This window comes from Limulus polyphemus, unplaced genomic scaffold, assembly GCF_000517525.1.
Source record: "Limulus polyphemus unplaced genomic scaffold, Limulus_polyphemus-2.1.2 Scaffold1918, whole genome shotgun sequence".
In the NCBI taxonomy this organism is placed as follows: domain Eukaryota; kingdom Metazoa; phylum Arthropoda; class Merostomata; order Xiphosura; family Limulidae; genus Limulus; species Limulus polyphemus.
Genome location: NW_013667528.1, coordinates 1,436 through 19,175, shown reverse-complemented (window position 1 = coordinate 19,175; position 17,740 = coordinate 1,436). Strand labels below are relative to the sequence as shown.

Here is a 17,740-nt window from a genome sequence, read left to right as displayed (position 1 = left end):
AGCTTCTTTAGACAATGGTATTGCCTCTGTTTTAGTTGCCAGGTTTAGCTGGTGAATTTAAATACGAATACTAGTATAACTTGACGTGTAGAAACAAGTTAGTTTGTCTTCAAACATTCACTTAAAGCTCACTCAAGGGCTACACCTTAATTATACTAAAACTATACTGTTACGTCTCCGTTCGTTGATTAATTTTCCGTAAATTCGTTCCAACGAAACTTTAGCGATACAAGTCCTTTCATAAATAAAACTGGTTTATTCTTTCTGAATATAACTTTGCGATACACTTAATTTCAACATCGCGCTATAACAACGAACGTCTCACGTGCTCAACTTCAATAATACTCAGTTCAATTACACACTCTCTGACTGCAGTTCAATTACTCATTACCTCTCTGTTGTTCCGTCACGTTGTGAACGTCTTATATATACCAGACTACCCTCAATCTAGTAGTCTCCCGATAATTCACGAAGGTTCGAGAAGGACGTGGCGTGATACTAGTCACGTGACCTCGCTGACGCAACAATACAAAAAGCACATGCCACAGCCAAGCATACATTAGTGTTACATGTTAACAATAATTAACATATGTCACAAGCCAATCAACAATAAACACCTTGTACAAAGCAAGTAACTGTTGAGTTACATCATACATTATATTTTAAGATTTAACAAAATGATTACACAAAACACAAGTCTTGATAAAAATGAATAAAAACTCTATAGCGTTTTTGTTCATTTCTATCAAGACTTCTTGAACCTACATGTTTTTCTAACATCACATTTGTTACTATTATGTTATTGTTTTAGATGTTTTAGTTATACTTATTAATAACTGATACGATTTATGTTCGTTAATAGACATCATAGTTAATTGAAAAATGCTGCTACTCACATTTTGTGCAGTCATATTGTCTAAGCTTAAAACTACAATGTATGATTTAACTCAACAATCAGGTACTCTGTATAAGTTGGTTATTGTTAAATGGCTTGTAATACAGTTATGTTAATTACTGTAAACATGTGATACCAACGTATGCTGAGCTAGAGAATGTACATTACACACTTAATCGCCAAGTTTGATAAAAAGTTTTCATTAGTAGAGTTCTTTATATTTTTCTAACCTAATACACTGAATATTTTGATATTACAAATATAATGATTTACATTTTACAACAGGAATAGAATAAAACTTATAATAAACCAATATATCACACACTAATTAGTGCAATAAAGTTCAACAAGACCAAATAAAAACAAGTAGAATTAACCTCATTAAAGCAAGAGATGGTAGCACATTTTCTTAAAAACTATATTCTTCTACCTTGCAGGAAGGGGATCATGCTTTACATTCATTTATAAAGATCTACTAAACCTTATCATCCTCAAAAACTCTATCCATCTCGCACTAAAACTTTTGTCAAAATATGATTTCATTGTTTTGAATTTTCCCATGACCAGTGCCTCTCAAGTGAAAACTATGAACTATCTGCATGTCTACCTCTACTTCAATTCCTCTCCTCAGTTGTGTAGTAACCCATGTGTTGAAATTAAATTTTAAAAATCATGCAGTGAAGCATACAATAATATGCCCATGCTTAAATATAAAAGTGGTTACCATAAAAGTGAAGAAAGAAGAATCAGATGCTGTTTCTAAATTACCAAAACTGGACTTGTTTTATACAAAAAATAAAAGAAAAAAAAGAAGGCATTTTTCACAGTTAGTATGGACACAAAGCAAGAGATCTCAAAAATTGATCAGATAAGTCAAATTTTCTGACATGCTAACAAAAATGTGAAAAAAGGCCTTCAGTTTTTAATTAAAAAATACAATTCCAGTAACTTAAAAGTCAGCACGAAAGGTATTCCTAATGATATCACAATAAGTGAATCATTTCTTGGATTTTGCCAAATAACTTAACAAAGTGTCTGTGCTTTAAAATGAAATAATTAATTCTATTGAAAAAAAGGAATACATTTAATGAAATGTTGTGGGTAAGGGTATGATGGTGCTTCTTCTATGAGCATTGTATATTAAAGTGTACAAGCAAGAATATATATTAAAAAAAAACTAACACTGATTATGTGCATTGTGCTGCACATAACTGGCTTCTGTATCCAAGGTTGTTCGAAACATAACACTGAAAAAACTATACCCAACTCTGTGGTCTTCTACACACAGTTCTCTAGTTACTTTGAGATTCTGATATTTAGATATTTTAAAAAGACTATCTATAAAACTTAATCTTCTCAGCAAAATTCCCAAAGAATGAACCGAAGCTTACAGTTCAAAGAAGCAATTAGAAGAATTTGAATTCATATTCTTAATGATATTTAAAACTAAATTACCAATGCAGTTTCTAAATGCTTGCTGAGTAAACATATATAACTAGATAAAGCTTTGAAATTACTTAATGATGCTATTGCATGTAAGGGACAGTTTTGATGAAATTAAACAAATGGCAACAGAAATTTCTATCTAGTGGCATGTAGATCTGCCATTTCAGTACAAACTCATAAAAAAGGTAAGGCATTTTGACAAATTTTGTGGAGATGAGAAGCTAACTGACTTAGAAAAATATTTCAAAGTAAATGTATTTTACAATTGTTTGGATATCATCACTGCTCAACTAAAAAAAAAGAAAAATTGAATCCTGCCACAGATGGTGAATTATACAAAGGAGAACTGCTTTGGGTCAATCATCATAAAAAAGAAAAAAAATATATATTACTTCAGTATTTTTTGCTCAGCTGCTTTCTTTACAAACATGTCTCAAATCAGAAATTATATTATCAACAATTTACCAATTAGCAAATTCTATATAAATAAAAATTTTCAGTTTTGCATTTTGCAGTTTTTATGGGCATTTTTTTTACTACTACCTCACCTTCTGTGGATGGTTCTTCACCAAATTTAGTATGGAGGTTCATTGGGTCCATGGGGAGATATGTACAAATATTCAGTTTTGCATTTTGCAGCTTTATGGCTGTTTTTTTCCCCCTACTTTATCCCCTGTTGATTGATCTTCACCAAATTTGGCATGAATGTTTGTTGGGTCCAATTTTCAGTTTTCATGGGCACTTTTGAATTTTTTACAATTACATATAAGGGAAGCAACTTTTCATGTCCCAAGATAACTTTTCATTAATCATTAATTTACATAATTTCTATCCAGGAGACAGGTACTCCAGCTAGTTATTAACCCTACCGACACAGGTCAAAGGCCATGTCATAGCGTTTGTTGACTCGCATTCAAAATTGTATTGAACTACTATTTTATGAATGTATGTCAATAAATTTGATATCAGATTGTAGATTATAATTCAAAGTTTAGCATTATACATTAGTTAATTTCTTAATTTAAAAGTAAATGTAAAAAAAAACCCTAAATATTGATTTTTGTGTGTCACATGGTATGTTGAATGCAGTATTGGTTCAAATTAGGTGTTTGTGATGTCCAAATACAGTCTACAGTTTTTACGAATTAGATACTCAAATCACTGATACTGACAAGCTAGAATGTAAAATAAAAATCTTCTTTCTTTTCTATTTTCTGAGATATTAATATATTTATTGAATCAACCAAGGTGGCTCTCTGCCCACCTCTTCAATTTTTGAAAATACCCACTTCAGTACACCTACTTTGCCAAGTGATGTGTGTATAACCAATGGCAAACTCTTTATTCTCATGCTAGATTCCAAGTGGTAAGGTAAGATATTAGTGAGCTCAAAATTAAATATGTTTTTAGACCCAAATACAGCTTAGTTACTGAGCTTGATAAATTATAGAGGAATTCTATGGTACTGATATAGCAGTTTATAATTTTTAACTTTTAGTTATTTCAAAACTTGTATATAAAACCTTTAAAAAATTATTTCATTTCACATCCTCCACGTACAAAAAGTTTATGTGGCTTAGCAAAAATTTTAAATTTTATGCCTTAAGTCACCAGAGATCATTCACAGCAAATGTAAAAAACAAAAATTTGATCATTACGTCTTACTTCTTCAAATTCTTTGTTTTAACAATTGAAATGAAAATCTGAAGTTTGAAGAGGAAATTTTAAGATTTATATGATAAAATAAAGAAACAAAAACTTAGAGATACATACTAGCAATGGTACAGCCTTAGAAATGAATAGTTTAGACTGCAACTACTACCAAGGTTTATTTTTTTATATACAATGTGCACAGACTAGCCTACAGAAGTATAACAGTAGTACTAGAAGTCTACTATAAATATAATAACTGAACCTAAGTTAGGCTTAATTGGGTACTTTTGCACCTTGTTCAAAAAATAAGTAAAGACCCAAAATTAAAAAGTCAGAAATTTATTGCATTTACCCAACTGCTGGATATGTATTTTCCTTTTCTTCCAGAACAAAACTGCAACCTGTTCGCTTCAACGTCAATTCGAAATATACTACAACTTTCACAAAACAAACAACCACGTCAAAATGGCGTCACTTTTCGTCTTATTCAAACACTTAAGCTAAAGTTTCTACTCAACATTTCAAGTTTAGATGTCAATTTCTGATAACGAAGCGCGAAAACAAATAGTCCGCCTATTCACACTCCTTTTGACATTGATGGTTGCTAAATAGATAAGTCAAAAATGTTGAATAAAGTTTTATTTTTATAATATTATCCAAATTGTGAATATTATCCCTATAAATTCTCAAAGCATTTAAATTTTTTTTTTGAAATTTCTGTCCTTAAATTAAACTGAAATTGTGGTCAGTGTGTTTACGTTAAAACATCAACATGTTTTTTATTTTATGTAAATTTTTTAAACTACGTAATGCTGACAGAAGTACGGTGCACGTAATTACGAATAAATGACACAGCCATGAACCATAGATTTTATCATACATTTAATTTGCGAATAAAAGCTCATTATCATATTCTGGGGCTCACTGTTGTTACATTTATACAGTGAATTATATTTCGGAAGCATGGTTCATTATTCTTAATCTTAGTAAACTAAAAGCATGCATAAGATTGTGAAAAGTCATAACAATATATTCTGTTATTGAATATCTCGACCACTTCGACATCTTCATGTAACTTTACGAAATCTGTGAACGTAAAGTAGTGTGTATAATAGTATGTCAGCCACCAGGGTTGACGAGAGGGGGGGGGCATCTACCCTGGGGCTCGGAGTCTGTTAAGGGGCCCGGCAGTAAGATATTCCAAAGCTCACTAGAAATTCATACTATTTAACGAGCTAAAATGGCTACTGCTTTTTCATTGATTCATGAAGAAATTTGTCACCTAAATTTATTTTAGGAAAATCAGCGAAAGTTAATAAATAGAATGAAAGGGGGCCAGATGATATTACTGCCCCCTGGACCTGGACTGGCTCTTGACACCCCCTGTCAGCCACACTACATCTGTATATCCAATGCCGACGAGGACTTTCCCTTAATACCTAGGTTCTGCAGGTCGGCTGGAACACGCGAGACACAATAAAGATTGTGCGAATATTATATTAGTAAACCTCTTGACAACAATTGTTACAGTACGAACTGGATTAAGTTGCAGAATTGTGACTTTTCATAAATCTTGTTTAGATCGGGACACAACATTAAAGCTGAAACGAATGGTGAATTTTACTATTGGAATATTCGCTTCCAATATTCGAACTGTATTAGAATATTTGACTATAAAAACAGTGAAGATATTAGACATTTAGCACAATTATAAGACAATATGCTTTAATAGTGGTTTATATATACATACTCTAACTGTTTCAAAACAACTTTTAGAATAGGTACGACATGAAGATGAGACAGTGGGTTAATCAAAAATTGTACTTTTGTGTTCTATACAAAAAGATACAAATCACTTTTCAAGTACCAATGGCCATACTTAAAATGGTTTTAAAGCTATTCCTCTATATTACTTCTATGAATGATATTTATTAGAGAAAAGTTCAGTTCACCTAAGTAGCTTGACAAGTGCAGGAATTCCCCCAGATTTGAAAATAGCTAATAGACCTTGACGATGATGAGACAAATTGTGCAAGGTTCCTGCAGCACAACGAGTGGTTTCTAAGTCATTAGATGTCGACATAGCACGCACCAAGGCTGCAACCATCTGTGGAGAATTCATTATGGCATGTCGAGACGCTTCTTTTTTTGAAAGTTGATGGACCATCATGGCAGCTTGGCTAACTACAACTTGATCCTCATCATTAAGAAGTTTGATCAATTCAGGGACAGCACGAGTTGCTAGATCAGCATCATCCTGAAAAACAACACAAGTTACTCCTAAAGAACACAGTCTTATAATAAATAGTACTTTGTATTATGATAGTGATTTGATAAAAAAATTTAACATTATAAATAAAAATGTAATAAATCATAAATATTATTCTTCTGTAGTTATTATATACCTCTTAATGCACAAAGTCAAATACTAAATCAGCTGACTACATTGCAGTATTAAACCAAAGCTATATATTAACACTTATAAGAAACTTTTCCCTCCCAGCATGTTTTTTTTTTCTTATGAAAACTTAACTGAATAGTGGATTTTGCAATTCGAACATTCATTATCCATACTGGAATATTCAACAATAAAAACAGTGAAAACATTACGTCTTTCTTTATATATACATATATTTTTACCTTATTTACTGAAAGTAAAAAGCAATTACTCACAATATTAAAAATAAAAAATTCTACACTGTGTACAAGAGTTTTCAAATACTAAGTACCATTTAGTAGTGGCTTTATCATCAAAATTATCTGCATTTAGGATTCGATTTTACTGGTTGTCTGAGACGACTAAAAACTTTGAAAATTCTAACTGACCAGCTGACTATATTATTTTGAAATTAAATAAAATAGTTTTGTTTCCACTCATTCTTAAGAAGATTTATCTCATTTAGATACTTCTGATAAACATGAAGGCCTATTGTTATTTCTTAGTAGGGTAATGAAAATAAGTTAATTTGGCAAAAAAGTGCTTATAAAAAGGTGCGAATAATGTCACTAAAATCTTCCATATATTACACAACCTTATGGACTAAGAAAGTATTTTCAGCCACAATATAGGTAAAAATATTTTTCTCCTTGGAGTTGCATTTAATTTTCAATCACCTAAAGTACTTTGAAACATCAAAAATAAGCTTTAGTGATTCAAGATCTTTATAATAAAGTAACAATAATTTCATCATAAATTTATAGCTAAAGAAAATGGAAAAATAAATCTTTAGCAAATTACAAAAATACCATGTATATGCACATATTCAGGGTTCCTAGCACTGTCGGCTAACTAAATTTAAAAGATTTTTTAAGACCAACCTAAAGACAAATTTAAGACACGTAACATGTATTTGTATGCTATTTATTGGATCTCATAATACTAATGAAAAATACACCATCATTGAGAATCCACTCATTTATCATGTGGAATACTATTTCAACTTCTAAAAAGCCAGTAAAACTTCGAAACTAAAAAAAATTGTCAAGCAGCAAATGTATTGAGCACAGTAGGCTTAGTCCCACCAACTGCATTAGCAGCACTGCATATGTCTATCATAACAAGCCAAACTCAATTTAGTATTTCTGGTCCAGGTAATAGGCCTAGACAGAAAAAATGCACAGCAAATTCGATTTAGTGCTCCCAGTTTTGTGTAAGCCTAGATAGAATGAATTCAAAGAATTGTAATGCTGTTAAGCATAGGTGCAATGTGGAACAAACCAAAGTTACAAAAATAGATATTGCATCAATACCCAAAGAAAATAAATTTAAGACCTTTTTAAGACCTCAAAAGCCAAAACCTGTAAATTTAAGACTTTTTTAAGGTCTTAAAAAAATCAAGACCAATTGAACTTTTTAAGGACTGCTAGGAACCCTGACATTACAGAAAAAAGTAGATCACATCAACACATTTGTCTTGCATATTGATAGTTGCTAATTTTTGACATGACAAATGGGAAAATAATAAATCTGAAAAAGAGTAATATTACTACTCATAACTTAATACACATGCAAGTTAGATAAAAATGAAGTTTCCAATTATTAATTTAAAAAACTTACACAATTAGCATGTTTTCTTAAAATCAATCTGAAAAGTTATCGAAAAAAATATGATTTTTCTCTTATTGTTTAGACTCCCACAATGACATAATAATCCATCTTAAATTCAGGATACTGTATAAAATATTTCAAAAAAGTATTCTATAATCTAAATTTCTTAATGAGCTATTTGTGTCTTGTGCAGTTCCATAAGAATGGTCAACTTTTAAGTTGAACATTTAAAGTAAAATGTACATGTGAACAAACAAGCAAAGTTGAAAACCATCTCAAAAATCAAAGCAATTTCTTTTGAAAGCCATGTAATAAAACACACCACATTACATTACAAAATTATATTACAATGACTGCATTGACCAAATTAGCTTAACACAATTTATCTGACTGAAAAAACTTCAAAACCTCACCTGGTAGTTGATGAGATTAACTACAGCATGCTTCAGCATCTGAGAAGGTTCTGACAAACGCTGGACAGCAGTTGGTTGGCTTGTGTCAAATTGGGTTGAGGGTATCTCAATGCCTTCTTCCAGTGTTTCTGGAAACATGGCAGCTCGCACTCGCTGTGAACGAGTGTGATTGAGTTGTTGGTTCATATCTTGTTAAAAGAAAAGGCAAATAAATAAATTTCTGATGATTATCATATCCACATGTAGGAAAATTATCAATGTTTATTGTAGACACAAAGGACAACCATACAAACATTAATACTAAATTACATGCAATGGTAAAATAATGAAATTTAAATATCATTAGTTGAGGAATTTAAATATATATATATATATATAAATAAAATGTAAAATACTAAACAAAACTGCAAACTTCTAATTTTATAATGACTAAAAGAAGAAAAATGAATATGTTTGCTCTAAATTTCCCATTTCTGACAAACTTTGGAAATTTGTTTTTGCTTGAAGCACAAACTAATGTATCACTTTAACCTACCATCCACTTGATCTTGTGTAAATCCAGGCTGAGTAAAACCAGACTGATTCCAATCAAACACCATCTGATCATTGTCCATATCCTCTTCTCTTCCACTCAATGAGGCAGCCTTATGTTAAAAGTGCATAATTAGTTGTACAATGTAAAATTCACATTGCACCGAATAAACAACACATATTTTAATAACCTTAAGCAAATATAATATATAAAAACAAACATTCATTTTAATAACCTAAAGGAAAATACTGATGGATTCTAACACAAACCAAAACACATTAATATTAAATAAAAAATACAAATATAATACAAAACTTGATCATCATCCATAAGATAAACACATCAAACTTCAACTTTTCAAATACACAGTACATTTAGAATATATTATTAGAAACAAAATGTTGGAAATAAACCCATAATAACCTGAGTAGTTGCCCCTGAATGTATGCCTGAGTCACCCAAGTAAGTGTTCTGCTGCCAAAGAATTGCCTGTTCTTTTGGATTACCTATTGGCATATCTCCTGGATTGTTGTAGTTGCCATGAGACACTGTAAATATAAACAAACATTTTAACCTTCCAGTTTAAAAGTTAGTCAGGTTTACTCTATAACAACACTATAATTTATGTTTCAAACTTTAACTCAGATTTTTTCCCACCCATAAAATCTTAAACTTTAACTTAGAAATTAGGGCTCAATTTTAATGGTGGTCCGAGACAACTAAAATCTTTCTTGGATGATCAACTTAAACCCTCATGTTGTCCAACAGACAACTAGTGCCCCTGGAACAGACCCTTACTCAAAACAGCATCACAGTCTACTGTACACTTATCCATGCCCACACTACACACGTAATGTTGGCTCCTATCCTTGACCAAAATCATTAGTAAATCCCCTAACTACAAACTCACAAATTTAAACCCCCACCGAGTAATTCATTTCTTATTTTTCAACTTTTTACTTTACATTGCTGGTTTTGCTACAGTTAGTGTTAAGGTAGAGAAATGACAGATGAAATGGATATTTTTACTGAAAACATACTTGATATTCACCTAGAATGTTCTATAGGTTGTGCTACTGAAATTTGAAAACTCTAACACAAGAAAAGCGTCTTTATTCATAACATGAAAATCATCTTGCACTTGGACTGACCCAGTAAAGGATTCACAAGTTCACAGACAAATATTTTGTAGAAATACTTTATTAACACATCTGATTTTTCGTGTACAAAAGGTATGTAATGTTTACTAAAACATTTTCAAATTTCATAAAAATATACTTACTACATTAGAAGTTAATAGAATGTAAAATTTCATGGTTAAAAAGTTGGTAAAAATAACCAAGCCTTCATAGAGTGTTAAACTGAATAAGCTTGAATTAGTCAAAAACAAAGGAAAATCATAATAGTAATATTTCAATTTCTGAGTAGTTGGATTAATAAAGAAAAAAAATAGCCCAAAATACTAATTTTGATTAGTTGATTATTTTCGTAACATAAATCGTAATTTTGATTACTGGAACAACCAGAAACAGTTTATTTTCCATGACATTAACCAATGCTTATAAGAAATGAATTATATTGATTAATCAAATTAATCACACTGCTCTAGTTCAAAAATCTTTTAAAAATTAGTATACAAGAACTTACTTGGGCGACTCCCAGGTGGAGCTGGAGACTGCATCTGATAACTCATGATTACCTCCAGTTAGGGTGTTCCAGTCAGTATTTGACAAAACCAGCTAAAATTAAAAGGAAAAAAAATCAGTGAACTAACTTAATGGTTGGTACTTACTTGAAGAAGGCTGACTGACATTTTTAATGAATTACCTCTTGCCACCTTAGTATCTTGATGCTTATAGTCTTAAAACATTTTATGTGATCTCTAAATAACCTAAATTATAAAAATGTCCTGAAAAATTCAGATTTAGAATTTACTTTGGATACAAATTTTACTAATATTTGTTTTAGATGAAGTAAGTAAAAACAACTTCAAGTGATAATTCTAATTGTAATTCCACCTCCACCCCACTCCAACTGTGTAAATAAAACTTTGCAACATATGAAACATTGCTGCAAATCTGTGGTAATGTTTACCTCTGCCACTGAAGATAGATAGAGGTTATGATTTCGCCGTGCATATGTAATTGTCACCAAGATTTCTCAAAAATGGCTGAATGGGTTTGGATGAAAGTTGATTTACATTTGGACTATGACGAAACATATGTAGAATATTATTCCTCATTGTCCTGCTACAAAAGGTCCATATCCATTAATAATGATGGGCATATGGTCATATTTTTTGAGAGCTGAATATGATCAATGCTGCATGGTGGAAGTGCTCTACTGAGTGCCCCTCTAGTTGTACATGTAATCTGTACATATTTGTTTATTTCTTCTAGGTCAAAGTTTAACAGTGAAAACAATAAATTTTTAAAGTTCATGGTGTCTAAATACAAAACTGGATAAACTATGATATTTATTTCACAATTCCAAACTTCTAAAGTTAACCAACTCATAAACATATCACCTGAAACTGGGAATATATTTTTTACAATCTATTTGCTGTAGTTACCTTTTTACCATATATGGACTGTAAATTTCCACACTTTTTAGTTATGTTAAAAACCTTTCTTAATCACATCATTCAAAAATCCAAATATAATAATTGTCTAATGTAAAGTTAATGAATTATATTGGTTCCCCTGCATTCTTATTTCATTAAAAGTAATTACATTAGCAGTTACTTCTCATCTAAAAAAAAACTCCCATTGATAATTTGAAATTAATCAAGTATTTATTGTGGTGGACTTTGTGGTGATCTCTTGTAACAATAATAAAACAATTAAGCTGTCTACAATAGCCTTGAATAACTCAAGACACATCAACTATTCTAGGAACTGTTTGTTAACATACAAAGACAACTTACATAGGACAATTCAAGTACATTGGACAATGACATTCAGTTGCTAAGTGGAAATGAAGACAATCACCATAATGAACACGTATGTACACTAATTCAATTTACATGTGAAGCTCAGGCACCAATAGATTCAAATCTACATAGTAATTCCCATAGAAAAAAATAGTATAAATGGGTCAAATGTTTAAGTAAAAAGTAGTTAGACAATGGATTATGTCTAGCATGTATCTTTTATGCAATCTGATATAATTTGATCTTGAAAATTCTTTTGAGATGTTTTGGTCCTGGAATTACTTCTTTTTGTAGGAATGGTTAAACTTGTTAGTATTGATTTCCTTTCTTTACCCTACCTTGCTTTCTTGATTACCATATGCCAAAATTTGGAGGCAGTCTGTCACAATTGCCAAAAATTTAACATTGTTACGTTGCAAGAGCGCTACCATCTTCTGGAGCCCTCCGGCTAACCTCACTGCCATCTTTGATCCTTCCTGATGTAACAAGAGATTGTGCAAGGTAGTGATGGCATAAAATAAAACTGATTCAACAGGAGAACTGAAAATAAATAATGTTTCTGATAAGCACACCTTCATCTAATATGCTTTTCTGATACCAGTTTCATTGCATATTATGAAACTATGTCATAGTCTCTTGATTTACTAAACCACTATAAATATGCTAATTTAAGAATTTGAATTTTCTTTCAAAGCACTTTAAAAAATATTTCTTTTTGATCATGATATTAAGACAAGTCAGCATTAGAGAAATATTCATTAGCACTTTTGCAATGGGCTCACATATTTTACAAGAACCTTGTATCCACAGTGGTATAAATAGTGTAATTCTGAAAGTACTTAATGTATCTTCACAAAATTTCAGTATACACCAAGTCTTTTGTAATCAAAAAATCTAAATTTTTAATTAAGTATTTTTATTCAAAGTTTATCTATAAATATATGGAATCAGAAAACTGACTGTTCATATTGCAAAGTGATTTTCATATTAAGATTAAAATACTTTTCTTCATCTGAACATTTTCAAATTCAATTTGCATAATCACTAAAATCTTTTAAATAAATATGACATTTTTTTCCAGAAAAACTATATTTTATCTGTTATTTTCTCTACCTTAACTCTATACAGCAGTCTGTCAAATAAACTGACCTTGTAATCACCATAAAAAATTAGGAAATAAATCTAAATTACCCTTTTTTTCTTTCTGGAATGATTGCAAATTTAACAGTAACCCACAACTGTTTATACTAAATAGCTTATAGCTTTAACAGTATACATCTATTTATACTTAAGTTTATTTACATTTATAATAATACAGAATACACATGAAAAACAAGAAATATAGTACATACCTGGGCTTTCTTAATTTTGCTGTAAATTGTCAATGAAACTTAAGCCTATTTACTTATATTAATGATACAACACTAAATTTTATCTCTCTCGCTACAAGCTCAGTCGATTTGACATAAAAATTGACCCCAAATTGACCTTTAGAGTTTCCATGCTATAACTTCAAATATGTTTTGCGTATCTTCACAAAAGTTTGCAAGCTTTCAGTAATCATTAAGTGTCATTTGTAGACAAAAAAAAAATCAGAATTTTTAATGAAGTACTTCCACTAAACATTTCTCCATGAATATATCGAATCAAAGTGTTTACTGCTCCTACTGTAAAGTGATTTTCGTGTTAAGATTAAAAAGTTTTCTTTATTTGTAAATTCTCAAATTTTATTTGCATAATCTCTAAAACCTCCTAAATAAATTTCAAACGTTTTTTCCAGTAAAACTTTATATTTTATCTGTTAATTTCTTTATAAAAGAGGATGACCAATTGAACTGACCTCCTAACCACCATAAAAAAATATGAAAAAAATCTAAATTACATCCCCCCCTTTTCTTTCTAGAATTACTTCAAATTGTAACATGAAACTATATTTGTTTATCCTAATTAGCTTTAAACTCTTAATAGTATACATCTGTTTCTACTAATTATCTAATTAATATTCCTACCATACAAGTTTAAAATTATTTGGTGAACACGGTGAACATGTAGGTCACGTTCCACTATTGAATTATATAAGGCATGTGCTACTCGCGAGCATACCTCCTGAAAAATTTCTATCAATATTATTTTTCTTGATTTTATCTAACCTAAAAAGTTACTAACTTTTACATTTTAGTTACTTTTATAATAATGAATAAACAATACACAGGAAAAACAAAATACAGTACTAACCTGGGTCTTTTTCTTTTTTGCTATCGACTGTCAATAAAACTTAACTAATTTTTTCATACTAATAGTACTACTAAAGTTTTTATTTAATTAAATAACAAAACAAAAGTATACAGGATAATAACACAAAAATCAGACAACGTCGTATAACTATCACAATTTCTCTGGCTTTCTATCTATGAGATAAGATCCATTAAAAATTCAGCTAAGCTCATTAATGTGTTTCCTGTGGGAAAAAAAAGTTTGGACTGGAAGCAAAATAGAAAATTCTCTGTAAGAAATCAATGTAATATAATAAGGCATTTGACAGATTACAACTTTGACTTTCTATTGGTTATAAATAATATAGTATTAAACACCAGAGAGAGCTATTAGCAATTTGTGAAAGAGAGGATATGACAGGTGGGATGGCAAGAAGGCCTGATTTTTTAGTTTATGGCTCTGTAACTAAATGATATTAAAGGCTATAAAAATCATGCTTTGCTTAAGCAATGACATTATTATAATGAGTAATTTACATTAAATTTTATACTCCTCAGAGGAGTGGTAAATAAATTAGAGAGGAGAGAGGAGATACCTAGAGTAAATGTCACAATTCTCATACTAGGGGAATTGAGGATTTCTTTAAAATATTGGCTTATAAAATTCAGAACTTAAAACTTACAGACATGCACAGAAAATGATGCCCATAGCAAGAGGATTAATTAAATAATGCATCTAACAAAAGAGAATAATAACACAGAAAAAACAAACAATGTCCTATAACTCATAATTTTTCTGGCTTTCTAACTAAGAGAAAAGAACATTTAAAAATTCAACTAAGTTAGTCAATGTGGTTCCCATGAGAACATATAGACAATACTCTGTACAGAAAACAACGTAATATAATATGTCATTTAATAGATTAAAACTTTAGCTTTCTATTCATTATAAATAATATAGTATTAAACATCGGAGATAACTACTGGCAATTTGGAAAAGAGAGGATGTGACAGTTGGGTCTGATTTTATAGTTTATGTCTCCAAAAACAAATAAGATTGAAGACCATAAAAAACTATGCTTTGCCTGAGTAATATCTATACATAATAAGTCAATTTCATACTTCTTGGAGGGGTGGTAAATAAATTAGAGAAGAGGGAAGACAGAGAGCAAATGTCACAATTCTCATACTAGGGGAGAATGAGGATTTTGTTTTTAATATTTCCTTATAAAACTAAGAACTTAAAACTAATACAATATTAAAGTAGTTTAAATAATGTATGAATGTAACTCCTTAAAAGGTTGTAATGTGCACATTTTTACCTACTCTGAGGGGAAAAGATTAAGAAATAAAAACTGATGACCACTCCCCAAGTTTTGGGTACAATTATATTACAATTATTAACAAGTTATTAAAATATATACAATTGATTCATGACTTATAAGTGAATATTACAGTACTTAAATCATTCTTGAAATGTCAAGAAAAAAAAAGCCATGTTGGTAATCACCACAATAGTTTATTATTGAAGATGTTAATATTTGCAGGCAAATGCATCATTTCTGCCACACAATCCCGAATACAGACAATTTTGATACCAGAAAAATTGTGCAAAACACAGGAAAACTGTCTATGTCACTGCTTGAGACCTGTGCTGTAAAATTGAGAAAAAGATAGAAATTCTTGCATTGTCTATATCTCTGTTTGGGATCTGTAAAAAAGTATCTTTGTACCAAATACAATGTAAATTGGTAGAAATATGCAGAGTAATTGTAAAAAACCCTAAAATTATAGTTGCGTCATCTTGACCCCTTTTATACTTATTAAAAATGGGCAAGTCCAACATTTTTTTGTTTGTCAATGTGTATTGCCTGCAGATAAGAACCTTGTAAGCTGTTCAAAATAAGGCCAAGTAACTGACCAAAATTATGCTTTTTCTGACACCTTAAAGAAAAAGAAAAACTCAAAATGGGCAAATCCAAATTTTTTATAAGTTAATGTGTTGGGCACATGAAAATTTATATTTGTGGCAATTTTCATCTTGATTACTATAAATAAGACCTCACAGGAGCCCAAAATATAAATTTTTAAGTTATTTAATCTTTTACCCCATAAAATCCTTAAAGTCTTAAATAACAAAAAAAAATTAAAAACTGAAACTGGGCATATTGAACCAAGGTATAACCACCCTACCAAGTCTGGGTGTTGTTTGAAAACCATCACAACTTTTTTATGCGATCCTATGTGCTAACTTTTTAATCAGAACTTTCAAGTGAATCTGCCAAGAAATGAAGGAATGGCAGTTGATTGAAAAGTGTTTGGAAGAAGAAGAAACATTAGAAAAACAGTTTGTCTCTCTGTAGAAACAAAAATAAAAACTATTAAAAAGACCCACACAATAATAAGATAAATAATCAAGAAAGCACTCTTAGAAGGTATTTTAAAAAACCAAAAACTAGCTAAAATGGTATAGAAAAAATATCAAATAAAAACAGCATTTCATCACTGTTAATGTTAACAGTGATGAAACTTTTATTTGATCTTTTTTCTATCCCATTTTAGCTGTTTTTTGAATTTTTTAATTATTGTAGTGCATAACTCCAACATCTCCTAGAAGATACAGAGCTCCAAATGGACAAATCAGTTGAAGTATTGTTGAGTAACATTAATCAGAATACACAGGTTAGATAAATTTCCTGAAAGCACAAAGGGTGCTAATATACTGTTGATGAAGTTCAAACGAAACCAGCTACCAGAAGAGCTGGGGTAAAGTACCATGAGTTAGTCAGTAGTAACTGAAATTGTAATTGGTCTAATTTATTGAGTATACTAGCTTGAAAATTGTTTATAAAAATATTTCAAGAAACAAACAAACAAAAAATGATTTTTTTATGATCAAATCATCTATAATGTGATCTCATTTTTAGCATGATCTGAGGTATACAATCCTTTTTTTTAAATTTAAATGTTATAATACTTCTGCAAAAATATAAATCAACAGCTAGCTATGTTCAAATTCTTGATGAAACAGTATACACACAAATTCATGATCTAACAACTGATTATTTAGTTAGTAAAAATGGAAGTAAAGAGCCCCACTCATGGATCCCTAATTGTTAATAATCTGTTGAGAAGTGCAGGGTTAGAAGCCTGTAATCCTAATTCCATTATACTAGTTGTTAAGGATATAAAATTGGTATAAACTATGTCTTGATTAGATATAATATTGTTTTTTTGCCTGTAGTTGATAATCTTGGCAAGTGGAGGTCCAGCAGAACTGGTGAGAATAATGCGATCATACACGTATGAGAAACTGTTATGGACTACATCTCGTGTGCTGAAAGTTCTCTCTGTTTGTTCAAGTAACAAACCTGCCATTGTTGAGGCTGGTAAGTTTCAGTTAACCTTACCATTAAGAGCTGGGTGGGATCCACCCAGCTCTTAACCATGAAGGTAATTATAGTATGATTTTTGATAATGTATGTGTATCTTTACACAATATTGCAGATTATTAGTAAACGTTACAAGGCTTTCATATGCAAGATATCAGGTTTTTAAGTTAAATATTAAGATTTTTTTTAATTAAAGATTTTCTCATGAGATTTTTT

At 30.4% G+C, this 17,740-nt stretch overlaps 1 protein-coding gene across 1 annotated transcript in view; it reads right to left on the bottom strand.

Moving 5' to 3' along the window:
- LOC106465352 (catenin beta-like) overlaps nt 1-10,730 on the bottom strand; it is a 30,456-nt gene extending 19,726 nt beyond the window's left edge. Inside the window, exons 1-5 of the mRNA XM_022393223.1 lie at nt 10,635-10,730; nt 9,411-9,535; nt 8,991-9,099; nt 8,456-8,643; nt 5,947-6,251 (exon numbers count right to left, since the gene is read on the bottom strand). Of these exons, the coding sequence (XP_022248931.1) occupies nt 5,947-6,251; nt 8,456-8,643; nt 8,991-9,099; nt 9,411-9,535; nt 10,635-10,680 (773 nt within the window). The 5' untranslated portion in view covers nt 10,681-10,730. The remainder of the gene's footprint in view (nt 1-5,946; nt 6,252-8,455; nt 8,644-8,990; nt 9,100-9,410; nt 9,536-10,634) is intronic.
- Between the last annotated feature and the right edge of the window lie 7,010 nt (nt 10,731-17,740).